The sequence below is a fragment of the Dendrobates tinctorius genome, unplaced genomic scaffold (assembly GCF_039654945.1).
Source record: "Dendrobates tinctorius isolate UK_male_01 unplaced genomic scaffold, ASM3965494v1 ptg000119l, whole genome shotgun sequence".
In the NCBI taxonomy this organism is placed as follows: domain Eukaryota; kingdom Metazoa; phylum Chordata; class Amphibia; order Anura; family Dendrobatidae; genus Dendrobates; species Dendrobates tinctorius.
In genome coordinates this window covers 1,175,261-1,190,660 of record NW_027361787.1, presented here as the reverse complement: position 1 = coordinate 1,190,660, position 15,400 = coordinate 1,175,261, and the positions used below count along the sequence as shown (strand labels likewise).

The 15,400-nt window shown below is 44.9% G+C and overlaps 1 protein-coding gene across 1 annotated transcript; it reads left to right on the top strand.

Moving 5' to 3' along the window:
• Positions 1-1,565: 1,565 nt before the first annotated feature.
• LOC141101534 (uncharacterized) lies at positions 1,566-14,453 on the top strand. The gene is made up of 3 exons (XM_073590659.1): positions 1,566-1,631; positions 9,541-9,631; positions 12,308-14,453. Exons 1-3 carry the CDS (start codon positions 1,566-1,568, stop codon positions 14,248-14,250), a joined length of 2,100 nt encoding a protein of 699 aa, XP_073446760.1. The 3' UTR covers positions 14,251-14,453.
• Positions 14,454-15,400: the final 947 nt, after the last annotated feature.

Genomic DNA, 15,400 nt, shown 5'->3' with positions numbered 1-15,400 from the left:
GGCACTCTGTTTTAAAGATGGTAAGCTGTCATGATGGCTTTTACCCAATACATTGTAGGTAGATTCGCATCAAACAACATACTTCTTCCACTTTCACAGAGAGTTCTCTCTGCAATTATTATTATTATACATTTTTATAGCGCCATTTATTCCATGGCACTTTACATGTGAAAAGGGGCAAATATAGACAAGTACAATAAACATGAGCAAAACAAGGTGCACACAAGTACAGAAGGAGAGAGGATCCTGCCCGCAAGGGCTCACAGTTTACAGGGGATGGGTGAGGATACACTAGGAGAGGGTAGAGCTGGTCGTGCGGCGGTTCAGTAGACTGAAGATCATTGCAGGTTGTAGGCTTGTCGGAAGTGGTGAGTCTTCAGGTTCTTTTTGAAGGTTTCCATGGTAGGCGAGAGTCTGATGTGATGGAGTAGAGTTCCAGAGTATGGGGGAAGCACGGGAGAAGTCTTGTACGTGGTTGTGAGAAGAAGAGATAAGAGGGGAGTGGAGAAGGAGATCTTGAGAGGATCGAAGGTTGCATGTGGGTAAGAACCGGGAGACCATGTCACAGATGTATGGAGGAGACAGGTTGTGGATGGCTTTGTATGTCATAGTTAGGGTTTTGAACTAGAGCCTGTGGATGATAGGAAGCCAATGAAGGACTTGGCAGAGAGGAGAGGCTGGGGAATAATGGGGACACAGGTGGATTAGTCGGGAAGCAGAGTATAGGATGGATTGGAGTGGTGCCAGAGGGGAGGCCAGAGAGTTGGAGGTTGCAGTAGTCGAGGCGGGAGATGATAAGAGCATGCACAAGTGTTTTTGTGGTTTCATGGTCAAGGAATGCACGGATTTGGGAAATATTTTTGAGTTTGAGATGGCAGGAGGAGGCAAGGATATGTGGCTTGAAAGAGAGGGCAGAGTCAAGAATCACCCAGAGGCACCGAGCATGCGGGACTGTGGAAAGTGAGCAGCCATTGACATTAATGGATAGGTCTGGTGGAGGGGTAGAGTGAGATGGGGGAAAGATTATGAATTCTGTTTTGTCCATGTTCAGTTTTAGAAAGCGAGTGGAGTAGAAAGTTGAAATAGCAGAAAGACATTGTGGGATTTTGGTCAGTAAGGAGGTGAGGTCAGGTCCAGATAGGTAGATCTGCGTGTCATCGGCATAGAGCTGATACTGCAAACCATGGGATTCTATGAGCTGTCCCAGGCGGAAGGTGTAGATGGAGAAGAGTAGGGGTCCTAGAACTGAGCCTTGAGGATCACCGACAGGGGGCAAGGTGAGGGGGTGGTGTGGAGAGGGAGACACCGAATGTTCGGTCTGTTAGATATGATGAGATACAGGTTAGAGCCAAGCCTGTGATGCCAAGGAGGCAGTGAGCGATAAAAGTTTAGAGGCAGCTAGGGTGGAAGTGTCAATGGGGATGTTGAAGTCACCCATGATGATAGTGGGGATGTCAGCAGAGAGGAAATGAAGTAGCCAGGTGGTGAAGTGGTCGAGAAAGGTGGAGATGGCTAGTTCTGGGGGGGCAGTAGATGACAGCCAGTTGGAGGGGGAGTAGATGCAGATGGAGTGCACCTCAAACGAGGGAAGCGTAGCGGAGAGTGGTAGCGAAATTGGGGTAAAGGAGCAGGTATCGGAGAGGAGCAAGCCAACTCCTCCACTACGTTTGTGGCTGAGGCGAGGGGTGTGAGAGAGATGGAATCCGCCGTAAAAAAGTGCAGCTGGAGAGGCTGAGTCAGAGGGGTGAACCAGGTTTCGGTGATGCCAAGGAAGGAGAGTTTGTTGGTGAAGAAGAGGTCATGGATAAACGACAGTTTATTGCAAACCGAGCGTGCACTCAATAGTGCTCCAGGTAGAGGGATCGGGGGAGTGGGAGCTGGATGAATGGATATGAGGTTATCATCATTACGAAAATGTGTAGAGGATCATGGCAGGGTGTTAGAAGTGAGTGTGGGGAAGTGTTTAGGAGGGCCAGGATTTGGGGATACGTCACCAGCAGTGAGGAGTAACAGACAGAGCGTTAGAATATGGGAGCAGGATAGGACATGATGTTGCCGTGTATGTCTAGAGAAAAAAGGATTGTATGTGGAGCAACAGTTCTGAAGACGAGGTGAGATGGCTGGGGAGGATGAAGGGGGAAATGACTAGTTCCTTACTAGGTGGGGGGATTACAGGAGTTAGAAAAAAATAGAATAGTATGGGGGTGAAAGTGGAAAGAAACCAAAGCATTGTAGTGGTTATCTATTACATCACCTTAAAGTCAAATTCCAGTCCAATTCTAGTCTAATTCAGAGTAGTGCAATTAGAAATCTGTAATTTGAAATATGGAATTTGAAATATGCCTGCTCGGACTACGTCAGACGCATGGCCCTGAATATATATGTGACTGAGAGGGATCAGTTGTGCGAGGGTATATGGGCGTGTGTGGGCAGACCACATGTTTCGTGTTAACCAAAGGTGATAAAAAGGGGGGAGGGACTGCTGTTGTGAATTCTCTTTCTGGGCTCCCTCTGGTGGTTACTGAAGGTAGTGGAACTTGTCAGATTGACAAAGGTGTTGCAAATTCTCTTTCTGGGCTCCCTCTGGTGGTTACTGGAGGTAGTGGAGCTGGTCAGATTGACAGAGTCTTGCCACCTGATAATGATGACAATTGGAGATCTGGGATTTCTGACTGGTGTATTTAATACAGCTGACTTCCTTCCATCCCTGCTGGTGATTTTCTTCCTGTGCCTTCTAAGGTCTGATGTCTGACGTCTCTTGCTCTGTTCCTGCATGGTTCAGCTAAGTGGTTCATTTGCTAATCTTTTTGCATTTGATCTGGTTTTGTCTATCTCTGCTTTGTGCAGGTCAGCTTGCTCCTGCTGGGGCTGTGCTGGATCACCGCCCATATGTTACTGCTTGTGTCAGTTTGTTCTGTCCCCTGTTGTGTTGGTCTCTTTTTGCCTTGCTTTCAGTATATACCAGAGTGCTGATATAGTGGGGGCGAAGTCGTGTGACTTCAGTGTTTTTGTGCATCAGACGTGTTGGATTTTTCAGGGTTTTTGCGTGATTGCAAACAGTGTCTTTCCTTTCCTGTCCTGTCTAGTCAGTTTGGGCCCCATCATTTGCTCAGTTTATTTTCCTGCCTGCGTTTGTGTTTTCATCTTGTCTCACCGACAATATATGTTTGGGGGCAGTCTATTCCTTTGGTGTCTGCTCCGGGGCAGTTTAGATTTTACCTTTCTTGCTTTAGGCTTAGTTAGCTCTCCGGCTGTGCCGAGGCATCTAGGGCTTCGTAGGTACGCCCCACGGCTACTGCTAGTTGTGTGGATAGGATCAGGGGTCTGCAATCCGCTTAGTTACCAACCTCTCTGGTTTTCTAGTGGCTTAGCCTGGTCCTGCTATCCTCCTCGGTGACCCATTCATAACAGACTGCCCACTCAGAGACATGCATGGAAGCCACAAGAGGAATGAAGTACATTATGGATACAAAAAGTAGGGTAAGCAGTGCATACCAGGGATAATAAATGCAATTCACAAACACAGTCAGGAGCTGGGAAAAGTTGGGGACATTCAGTGCATACCAGGGATATGCCATTTTGTTCTGGGTTGTATGGAATGGTAGTCTGGAACACAATTCCATCCTTTTTCAAAATGGTTTGCACCTTACCACTTGTATATTCGGTTCCATTATCTGCACACAGGGCTTTTGGCATTCTTCCAAATTTGTTAAACACTACAGCAAGATATTCTTCAAGTTTCTGTGGAACTTCATCCTTACTGTGAAGCAGGTAGGCGACTGTATATCTGGAGTAGTCATCAATAAATGTGAGAAAATATCTCATTTTGCTAGGAGTTTGAACACTCATTGGACCACATACATCTGTATCAGATCCAGAGGCTGTGCAGATCTAGTGGTGCTTATTTTAGGAAAGAATTTTCTGGACATTTTCCCTGTAAGACAGCTAGTGCATGTCATCATTTGACTGCACTGGTTGATTTCAATACCATTTGCAAGATGAGCTAGCTTCCTTACTGCTTCTGGGTCTCTGTGCCTAAATCTGGAGTCACACATAGCGACTTCACCGATCTCAAGGTGTCAGGATCGCTGGTAAGTCGCTATGTGATCGCTGGTGAGCTGTCACACAGAGCGCTTCACCAGCGATCAGCACAGCGATGCCGAGCGCCCAGCATCGCTTGCCATCCCTGTAAAAAATAGAATTAAAATAAAAAATATTGTTATTCTCACCTTCCGACGTCCCGCGCAGCCTTCCTCTCTCCACGCTCCGGTCCCAGTAATCCTTTGCGAGAATGACCGCGAGAGTCACAGTCTTGCAGGAGCGCGAAGTCTCACGGTCATTCGTGCAAAGGATTACTGGGACCGGGAGCGTGGAGAGAGGCGGGAATGCTGCGCGGGACGTCGGAAGGTGAGAATAACAATTTTTTTTATTTTAATTCTATTTTTTACAGCTGATCGCTGGTCTCCCGCTGTCACACACAGCGATGCGTGCTGGCCAGCGGGAGACCAGCGACCAAAAAAATGTCCAGAGGTTTCTTACAGCGATCAGCGATACCGGCAGGGGGGCCGTTCGCTGATCGCTGTGACATACAGCGATCTCGCTGGTGAGATCGCTGTTACGTCACAAAAGTTGTGACTCAGCAGCGATCTCGCTAGCGAGATTGCTATGTGTGACTCCAGCTTAAGACGTCTGTGCCATACATGGATACAGTTCATATGCAGATCTTGTCTAGCACCGTAAACTCATTCTTTTCATTTTATCTGATAAAGTTCTTGTGGGATTTTTCCTACTGTGACCCTTCTTTTAGATGATGCAGCTGTTATCTCTAAAAGTAACTAGATTCCTGTTTTGCGTGAGCTTCTTTACTGACAGAAGATTGCTTTCAAGGCTGGGAACATAGAGAACATCCTTTTGTCATGATCCAGGTCAGGGTTTGTTTCTTGTTATTCTCTCCCTGGCCTGGTCATGTGAGGATTAACTTTCTCTGCCTCGTTTTGGGATCTGTTTGGCTATTTCGGTCTGCTGCTGCCTGCAGGCAGCGTCTGTAATAGTTCTAGTGTTTGCTCCCCGTGCTGTGACCCTTTGGTATTTGACCCGGCTTGATCTCTGACCTGTTTGACTGTCTCATGTCTCTGGCATCTCTGCTCCTGACCAGCTCTGACTTCTCTGGCTTGGATCTGATCACATGTATTGTTTCCTCTGGTACTGCATTCCCTGTCCATTACCGACCTGGCTGCTGCACTGTGGTGCTATGCTGTGAGTGCATCCTTTTTTCCCTCACCTGCACCCCCTGATGGAGGTTGCGCGCTACTGCTTTGCAGCAGCATTACACCTTTATTGGGATCTTTCTGCTTTGTGCTGAGGAAACTGGACAGTGGAGGTAGCAGTATCCTATTCCTTCTGAAGTCATATAGTAACCATTCGCTAAGATGACCTTTTCTGATTAGCTTTCATTAAGGTCAGTGAAGAAATCCTTATTATTTGTCATATTGCTACTTGCACCAGAATCTATGCACCATATAGACTTTGCAGATGGGCTTGTTCTGGCATTAAATGCAGCTTCAGGACATGCAGAATCTTCCTTTACAGCTGTTTTAACCCTTTGATGACTGTTCTGCTTTTTAAGCTGATTCATTCTTACTTTCCAAATTCTGCAGTCTACTTTAAGGTGGCCGGGCTTTTTACAGACAAAACATTCACGAGTTTCTCTTAGATTGCTTTTATATTTAGGCAAATCCTGTGTCTTTAATGCTGTTTCTGCTCTGGATTCATTACTGCTGCTTACATGCTGCGTTTTTCTCTAGAATTCATCCAAAAGTTTGCCTTTAACATACTCTAGTATCAGCTCATCATCTGGCCGTGCATCTAGTGCAGTCACAAGTCTGTCATAACTCTCTGGAAGACCACTTATTAGAAATGCAGCAGCATGAAAATCTTTAATTTCTTCTCCAAAACCCCTGAGATGCGGGGGGCGTGGCTATGCCGTGAGAGGGAGAGGAAGCTGGTGAGGAGAGCTCCGCAGAATCCTGACTGATCCTGGTCCCTAGACCCTTTCCTAACAGCTCACCTGCTGCTGACTGGATCCTCCTTGGACGCTGGGACCCCCTGGGCACTCCATGGCAGGTCGGGAGATGGCTTCTGGGAGCGGGCGACGGAGGAGATAGGGGCGGGCGGCTGGTTCCCCCTTGAGGCGTCGGCCATCTTGGGTGCGCAGCTCAGCTGCTGAGAGCTGCAGCGCCGGCTTCCCACTGCTGCACCGCCGCCGGGCAGAGAAGAAAAACAGCGGACAATCTGGGGGAGTGCACGGTGAGTGCCCTGGAAAAACGGGCCCCGTGTGATATCTCTCTTCTCCTATCCGTTCACTGTGCCGGCTGGCACCATCATTAAGGGAGGCTCTGTGCGCCCTCCCCCACTGCAGCTGCCACTGCGGGACCCCCCCTCCCTCCCCGGGCCATAAAGGTCATCTGGACTGTGCCTGGCTACCGTCCTTGCAATCCTTCAGGCATCCCCCTGTAGCCTGATCTATACTTAACTGTTACCAGCCCGCTGTGATCCCTCTGTGTAGTGGATAATACCTGGATCGCGCGCCTCATTTATTTCATTGGAAGCACTGCAGACAATCATGAGCCGACTTAAAGGGTCGGGAGCGGCGGCGGAAAGATAAAAGGAGTTTGCAAGACCTGACCCCGCTAAAAGTGCGCGGCATAATAGGAGCACATCCTCTCAAGTTCAGTGCAAAAATCGCCATTCTGGGGGTGAGGAGGAGATGGAACAGGAAGAATTGACCCTTAAACAAGCATCTGAGCAGTTGATGCAGGCTATCTCATTGACCAGGACATCCCTGACGGAGAAAATTGAGGATATTTATACGGAGGTGGGGAGACTCCGTCAGGATATGCAGGCCATGAAAGGACGCATTACGGAGGTGGAGACGAGGATGTCCAGGGTGGAAGACACCATTACACCTATGGAGGCTAAATTAACGAAGGTGGCGGGCTCCATAAATGCCTGGAAGCAGAAGGCGGATGATTTAGAAAACAGAACGCGCCGGAATAATATCCGTATTGTTGGGCTGCCTGAGCACTCGGAAGGTCAACATCCTGAGCAATTTCTGGAGGATTGGCTTAAGACCTCCCTGGGGGATGAATTCTCCTCAATGTTCACCGTTGAAAGAGCCCACAGGGTCCCTACAAGACCCCTGCCTCCGGGGGCCCCGCCTCGACCATTCCTGGCACGCCAGCTTAACTGCAAGGACAGAGATACCATTTTGCGTCTTGCACGCCTGAAAAGTCCTATTAAATTCAACAATGCTGTTGTTTCCATCTTTCCGGATTTCTCCGTGGAGCTGCAGAGGCAGCGGGCACAGCTCTTCGAGGTCAAGAAGCAACTGAGAAACAGGAACGTTGTGTATTCGATGATGTATCCGGCCCGGCTCCGAGTTGTCCATGAGGGTTCCTCCGTGTTTTTTGCGGATCCATTGGAGGCAACTGAGTGGATACGGTCCCATGGGGGATTCCCGGCGAAGGAATCCTAATGTGACGGTTGTTACATCAGATTTTCTCAATTAATGGTCTAATTGGAGCTCTCCCGGCGAGTTCCCAAATTCCAGCTATACCGGACGTTGGATTCAGTGATGGTATCCCCTTGTTCATTTTTTGATGGGGGCGTAAGACTGTAGGTCTATGTTACTAGGTTCCTGTTTTGCTTTTTCTTTTTCAAAAGTTTTAATTTTTATAGTTGTTTAGATAGAGGCCGCAGCTGACGCCAAATTCTGTTATCTGTGTGGGGTCTATGCACTGGGATCGGGCACCATTATGCATCATATACAGATAGACGGGAATAGGTTCTAAGCTGATTTGTATGACCTGGAATGTAAGAGGCATAAAAACCCCTCAAAAGAAAATTAAGGTGTTCTCACAGATCAGACATTACTGTCCTCACATTGTGGCCTTGGTAGTGACACACCTGACTAGAGAAACAGTTCGGTGGGTACAGAAACCGTGGGTGCAATGGTTCATACATGCTTTTCACACCAGCTACTCAAGGGGAGTTTCTCTGTTAATCCATAAGAATGTTCGGTGGGAGGTCAGGGAGGCCCGGAGAGACCCCGAGGGACGATTTTGTTTGTGCACGCAATGATTAACTCTCAGAAATATGTCATTCTTTGTATTTATAACCCCCCTCTGGCCAATATATCAATCCTTCTGTCCTGTGTCACATCATCAATAAACACCAGTGACCCAGTGCCACTGGCAGCCATGCATGCCCAAGCCATCACACTGCCTCCGCCGTGTTTTTTACAGATGATGTGGTATGCTTTGGATCTTGAGCTGTACCACGCCTTCGCCATACTTTTCTCTTTCCATCATTCTGGTAGAGGTTGATCTTGGTTTCATCTGTCCAAAGAATGTTCTTCCAGAACTGTGCTGGCTTTTTTAGATTTTTTTTTTAGCAAAGTCCAGTGTAGCCTTTTTATTTTGGATGCTTATGAGTGGCTTGCACCGTGCAGTGAACCCTCTGTATTTACTTTCATGCAGTCTTCTCTTTATGGTAGATTTGGATATTGATACGCCTGCCTCCTAGAGAGTGTTGTTCACTTGGTTGGCTGTTGTGAAGGGATTTCTCTTCACCATGGAGATTATTCTGCGATCATCCACCACTGTTGTCTTCCGTGGGCACCCAGGTCTTTTTGCATTGATGAGTTCACCAGTGCTTTCTTTCTTTCTCAGGATGTACCAAACTGTAGATTTTGCCACTCCTAATGTTGTAGCAATTTCTCAGATGGTTTTTTTTCTGTTTTTGCAGCTTAAGGATGGCTTGTTTCACCTGCATGGAGAGCTCCTTTGACGGCATGTTTCCTTAACAGCAAAACCTTCCAAATGCAAGCACCACACCTCAAATCAACTCCAGGCCTTTTATCTGCTTAATTGAGAATGACATAACGAAGGGATTGCCCACACCTGTCCATGAAATAGCCTTGGAGTCAATTGTCCAATTACTTTTGGTCCCTTTAAAAACAGGGTGGCACATGTTAAGGAGCTGAAACTCCTAAACCCTTCATCCAATTTTAATGTGGATACCCTCAAATGAAAGCTGAAAGTCTGAACTTCAACTGCATCTGAATTGTTTTGTTTAAAATTCATTGTGGTAATGTTTAGAACCAAAATTAGAAAAATGTTGTCTCTGTCCAAATATATATGGACCTAACTGTATGATAAGCTTAATAGATCAGGGATAAATCATTTGTGTTTCTCTATCTGTGCAGTATCTACAGCAGGCTGCTTCTCTCATACACAGACACAGCAGGAAAACAGGAAATACAGTCACATGCTCCCCCTGTGTGAGCCTCTGTGAGTTTTTTTTTAAGCTTTATAAATAGTTTACAAATTTAGCAACTAAACACTCATAGACATAAATGAGTTTTTGCACCAAACATATTCCAACAACTTGTGTAATGAGAACAGTGGAGATGGCAGGATTAGAGCTGATCATAGATGGGACTTCTCCATCTGTCTGTGACTTTTACAATATTTGTTTCAGGGTGAAGATCTGACCCATATTAATACTACAGAGACATATGTGAGAGATGATGAGCGGTGTAAAGAGGAGATTCCCACATATGACTACCCAGGTGAGTAGTAACCACTGAATGCAGAGAAGTCACAGATTCCTCTCAGTCACCGGCTGTGGCTGCTTTATCGGTGGTGTAGTCCGGCCGTATTACTATGATCACCATTTTGCCTCTAGACCACAACATTCTCCTCCACCCAAAACTGTTCAAATGACTTTGGGCATTGAAAGCCCTTTTCTATAGAACTTACAACCTGGAGGATCCACCTACCCCCTGGGATTAGGAGACGCTAACCGTTACCTGCCCAGATCTGTAAACTATAAAGCCAAATGACAGCGTACGTAGAATGTGCTGACAGGTTAGAAAATCACTTGAAGAAAAATCTTATGATGGGCCTGTAAGAGAAAGTGGAGGGTAATGATGCTGTTGGCTTCCTAGAGTCCTGAGATGTAATTCAGGACTGAAATCTAATATCCCGAGATCTTGATACAGAGATCTCCATCTGTGCATGCGCTGCCCCCCGGTGGCCATGTTTACAGAGTCCACCGCACAGGACATGTGAGGGCTCTGGCATTTCACGAAATGTTGACAGAGTCCCCCCACAGCGGCGGACACCCCGGGCAGCAGCAATGGTGGCAACCCCGGGCAGCGACAGCAGCAGCACCCCACTCCTGCCTCCTCCAGCAGCGACACTATGACCCCACTTCACCACAGCAATAAGACGCATGGATTATAAGAAGCACCACCATGTTATTAAAAAAAAAATTCCTATTTTTCTCCTCAAAATTTGGGGTGCGTCTTATAATCCGGAATGTATTATAATCCATAAAATACGGTAACATGTTTTTTATTTTAGCTCTTTTTGTACAGGTTCATTTTGTATGGCAGTTTGATGATGGTGGGATCGGCCTGCCTCACTTATGTGAGTCTGCAACTACCTGGTAGCCTTTAAAATAAGGTCTCCATTACCTCTGCCATATGCCTGAGATCTAAATTTAAGACACATCACCTCTGCACTAGTATAAAAAGTTCTCTATGAATGTCTAATCTTTCTTCTTGAAACTCATCTGATGGAAAATATTGGCCCTTACGATACTTTAGATTGCCAAGAGCCACCGAGCCCCATACTCTAATTACCCAGAGAGTTTTCACCAGGATAATAGGAAACAAATGGACCTTACAAATTATTTCCCAATGTCTCTTCAATCCAACAATCCCCTATATATGGTTGTACACTACTTTCTGGGCACATGGTAGGGTTAAGAAAGGAAGGAGCGCCATTTAGCTATTCGTACACAGCTCTTGATGGAATAGTTTGCAGACACGGTGTATTGGGAGCACTGTTAGTGATCACCTGGCAGATGAAAAGATGGCCACCACGAGAAGGCTTGGCTCTATCTACTCTATTTTCCAGATCCCAGTGATTGCCTTGCTCATCATCCTTTAACCCCTCTACATGGATCTGGACTTACACAGAGACCCCTAGGCTTGGGCCATGGTGTTACCCGCTATTCTGTGGAGTGAGATGGCAAGAAGAATAGTCAGGTAGTTGGCCATAACCAGGAGGGCAGAGAAAGTAGAAAATCAGAAGACACAAGTGTAGTCAGTAAGCGGGCTGGGATTACACCAGGAAACAAATACACCAGCTGAGCACAGAGGACTGAATCAGAGGAGAACAAGGCTGTATCTGGCAGATTCCGAGAATAGGCTTCAAGCTTTAGGAGGGTTTGGTGCTTTCTAATTGGCTTAAGCAGGTAGCAGATTGCTACCATATTGCTGGACAGCACACAAACCCATACTGCCAGGCTGGATGAAACTACTGGTCTCAGGCACCCTAATCTTAGCGGCTGGACAGAGCCAGCGCCACCCAGAGCTTCTGGTTTCGATGTCTCTTCTATTACCAGCAACGTCTGCACAATAAATAAGGCGCTGCTTGGTGATGGAATCAAACATCACAGGAGCAGATTCCAGTGGAGAGGGGACACACCATCTGCAGATGCCCTAATATAACAAAATTACAGGAAACTAAAGCAGTAGAAATCCCCATAAAGTGGCTCCATTATGGAAAATATAACCCTCAGTGAATTATTCTATGGGAGTAGTGACACTTTCCGGAAATTAGCTCGCACTGGATGTTGCAACATGAAAATTGCACATTTGTCATTTTATTATCCAACACATAATGCCCAGATTGTGCTCCAGGAAACACACACCGTAAATTAAGTGGGTTCGTCTCACTATAGTAATGCCAAATATATGGATGCTAAATATGGTTTGGGCGCACTACAAGGCTCAGAAGAGAGTGGATATTTGACTTTGGGAGAGCGGATATTGCTGGATTGGTTTATGGAAGCCATGTTGCTTTTCAAGAGCTTTTGAGCCACAAATATTGTGGAAACCTTTTGGTTTTCCTCTGTCAGATGATGGACCTTAGTGGTGTCTTGTGTTTCCGTGAGATGAGTAGAAGTTTTATTGGTATAATTTTCACATATATAACATTGTTGGCTTTTTGTTCCATGTTTGGGAGGCAGAATGAACAAACCATTGAACACCATGATGCACTGGTTCATGCTATGAGGCTTTCGATTAGACTGTGAACTCTCATTGTCTTGGTGAATACTTAAATATTTTTAAAAAGCTTGTATTTTTTTATGGACAGCTTAAGTAGAAATGTCCAAAAGTATAAAATTTGAGGATATTTTATTCAAAATTATTAATTGGTTTTATTTTTAGCAGATGACTGTACCTGGAGATCAGAGGGAACGCTGACATCTTCAATTTTTAAATCTGATGATCTTGAGATCTCACAGGATACAATTGAAGTTAATGCCGTTACTCCACATATACCATCATCCCTTCATAGCAAAGATCTGTCATCTGATCCTGTGAAACAGGTCCCATCTTTTGGTTCATTACCAACTACTAAGGAAAATCAAAGTCACAATACAAGCTTTAAAAAATTAATTGATTCTAAAGGAAAGGAGCCATTTTCAGATTCAGAATATGGAAATAGTTTTCTTGAAAAGACTTTTCTTAAACATGAAAAAATTCACATAACAGAGAATAGATTTTCCTGTTCACAATGTGGGAAATGTTGTACAAAGAAATCAGATTTGCTTAAGCACCAAAGAACTCACACAGGGGAGAAACCTTTTTCCAGTTCAGAATGTGGGAAATGTTTTAACCAGAAATCAGATTTGGTTAATCACCATAGAACTCACACAGGGGAGAAGCCTTTTTCCTGTTCAGAATGTGGGAAATGTTTTAACTGGAAATCAGATTTGGTTAGGCACCAAAGAACTCACACAGGGGAGAAACCTTTTTCCTGTTCAGAATGTGGGAAATGTTTTAACCAGAAATCAGATTTGGTTAATCACCATAGAACTCACACAGGGGAGAAGCCTTTTTCCTGTTCAGAATGTGGGAAATGTTTTAACTGGAAATCAGATTTGGTTAGGCACCAAAGAACTCACACAGGGGAGAAACCTTTTTCCTGTTCAGAATGTGGGAAATGTTTTAACTGGAAATCATATTTGTTTAAGCACCAAAGAACTCACACAGGGGAGAAACCTTTTTCCTATTTAGAATGTGGGAAATATTTTGTGAGGAAATCATCTCTTCTTAGTCACCAAAAAACTCACACAGGGGAGAAACCTTTTTCATGTTCAGAATGTGGGAAATGTTTTAACAAGAAATCTAATTTTGTTGCACACCAGAAAACTCACACAGGGGAGAAGCCTTTTTCCTGTTCAGAATGTTGGAAATGTTTTAGCCAGAAATCAGATTTGGTTAAGCACCATATAACTCACACAGGGGAGAAGCCTTTTTCCTGTTCAGAATGTGGGAAATGTTTTATCCAGAAATCAGATTTGTTTAAGCACCAAAGAACTCACACAAGGGAGAAGCCTTTTTCCTGTTCAGAATGTGGGAAATGTTTTACAAAGAAATCATATGTGGCTATACATCATAGAACCCACACAGGGGAGAAGCCTTTTTCCTGTTCAGAATGTGGGAAATGTTTTACAAAGAAATCATATGTGACTAATCACCATAGAACCCACACAGGGGAGAAGCATTTTTCCTGTTCAGAATGTGGGAAATGTTTTACAAAGAAATCAGATTTGGTTAAGCACCAAATAACTCACACAGGTGAGAAGCCTTTTTCCTGTTCAGAATGTGGGAAATGTATTGCACATAAATCACATATTGTTACTCACCATAGAACTCACACAGGCGAGAAGCCTTTTTCCTGTTTAGAATGTTGGAAATGTTTTACAAAAAACTCAGATTTGGTTAAGCACCAAAGAACTCACACAGGGGAGAAGCCTTTTTCCTGTTCAGAATGCAGGAAATGCTTTACCCAGAAATCAAATTTGATTAAGCACCAAAGAACGCACACAGGAGAGAAGCCTTTTTCCTGTTCAGAATGTGAGAAATGTTTTACAAAGAAATCAGATTTGGTTAAGCACCAAAGAACCCACACATGGGAGAAGCCTTTTTCCTGTTCAGAATGCGAGAAGTGTTTTAACTGGAAATCAGATTTGTTTAAGCATCAAAGAACTCACGCGGTGGAGAATCCTTTCTCCTCTTCAGAATGTGGGAAATGTTTTGTGAGGAAATCATCTCTTCTTAGTCACCAAAAAACTCACACAGGGGAGAAACCTTTTTCATGTTCTTAATGTGGGAAATGTTTTCTACCGAAATCAACTCTTAATAAACATAAGGGAAGTCATACGGGGAGAAGCTTTTTTCATGTTCAAAATGTTGGAAATATTTTAACTAAAAATTGTATCTTCTTAAAGGTGTTGACCACTACTAGGACAACCCCTTGTCATTCCTCATGATTGGCCATGTTACAATAAAAACATTCATTGTACGAGAATGATCAGTACTAAATATATCTCTTTGATAACTCTCTTCTCGACCCTCTCCAATCCGGTTTCCGCTCTTTACACTCTACTGAAACTGCCCTCACTAAAGTCTCTAGTGATCTACTAACAGCTAAATGAAATGGTCATTACTCCATGCTAATTCTCTTGGATCTCTCTGCAGCATTTGACACTGTGGATCATCAGCTCCTCCTCACTATGCTCCGTTCCATTGGCCTCAAGAACACCGTTCTCTCCTGGTTCTCCTCCTATCTCTCTGACTGCTCCTTTACTGTATCTTTTGCCGGTTCATCCTCCTCTCGCCTTCCCCTTACTGTTGGGGTTCCTCAAGGATCGGTTCTAGGCCCCCTCCTCTTCTCCTTATACACTGCCCCTATTGGTCAAACAATCAGTAGATTTGGTTTCCAGTACCATCTCTATGCTGATGACACCCAATTATATGCTTCTTCTCTTGACATCACGCCAGCCTTTCTAGAAAACACCGGCGATTGTCTAAACGCTGTGTCTTACATCATGTCCTCACTATATCTGAAACTGAACCTGTCAAAGACTGAACTCCTTGTGTTTCCTCCCTCTACTAATGTACCTATACCCGACATTGCCATTTCTGTGTGTGGTTCCACTATTACTCCCCAGCAACATGCTCGCTGTCTTGGTGCCATACTTGACTCCAAGCTTTCCTTTGCCCCCTACATTCGATCACTGGCTCACTCTTGTCATCTGCACCTCAAAAACATTTCTAGAATTCAACCTTTTCTTATTTTTGACTCTGCAAAAACTCTTACTGTTTCTCTTATTCATTCTCGTCTCGACTATTGTAACTCCCTTCTAATCGGTCTCCCTCTTACCAAACTCTCCTCTCTCCAATCTGTCTTGAATGCTGCAGCCAGGATCATATTCCTCACCAATCGTTACACCGATGCCTCTACCTTGTGCCAGT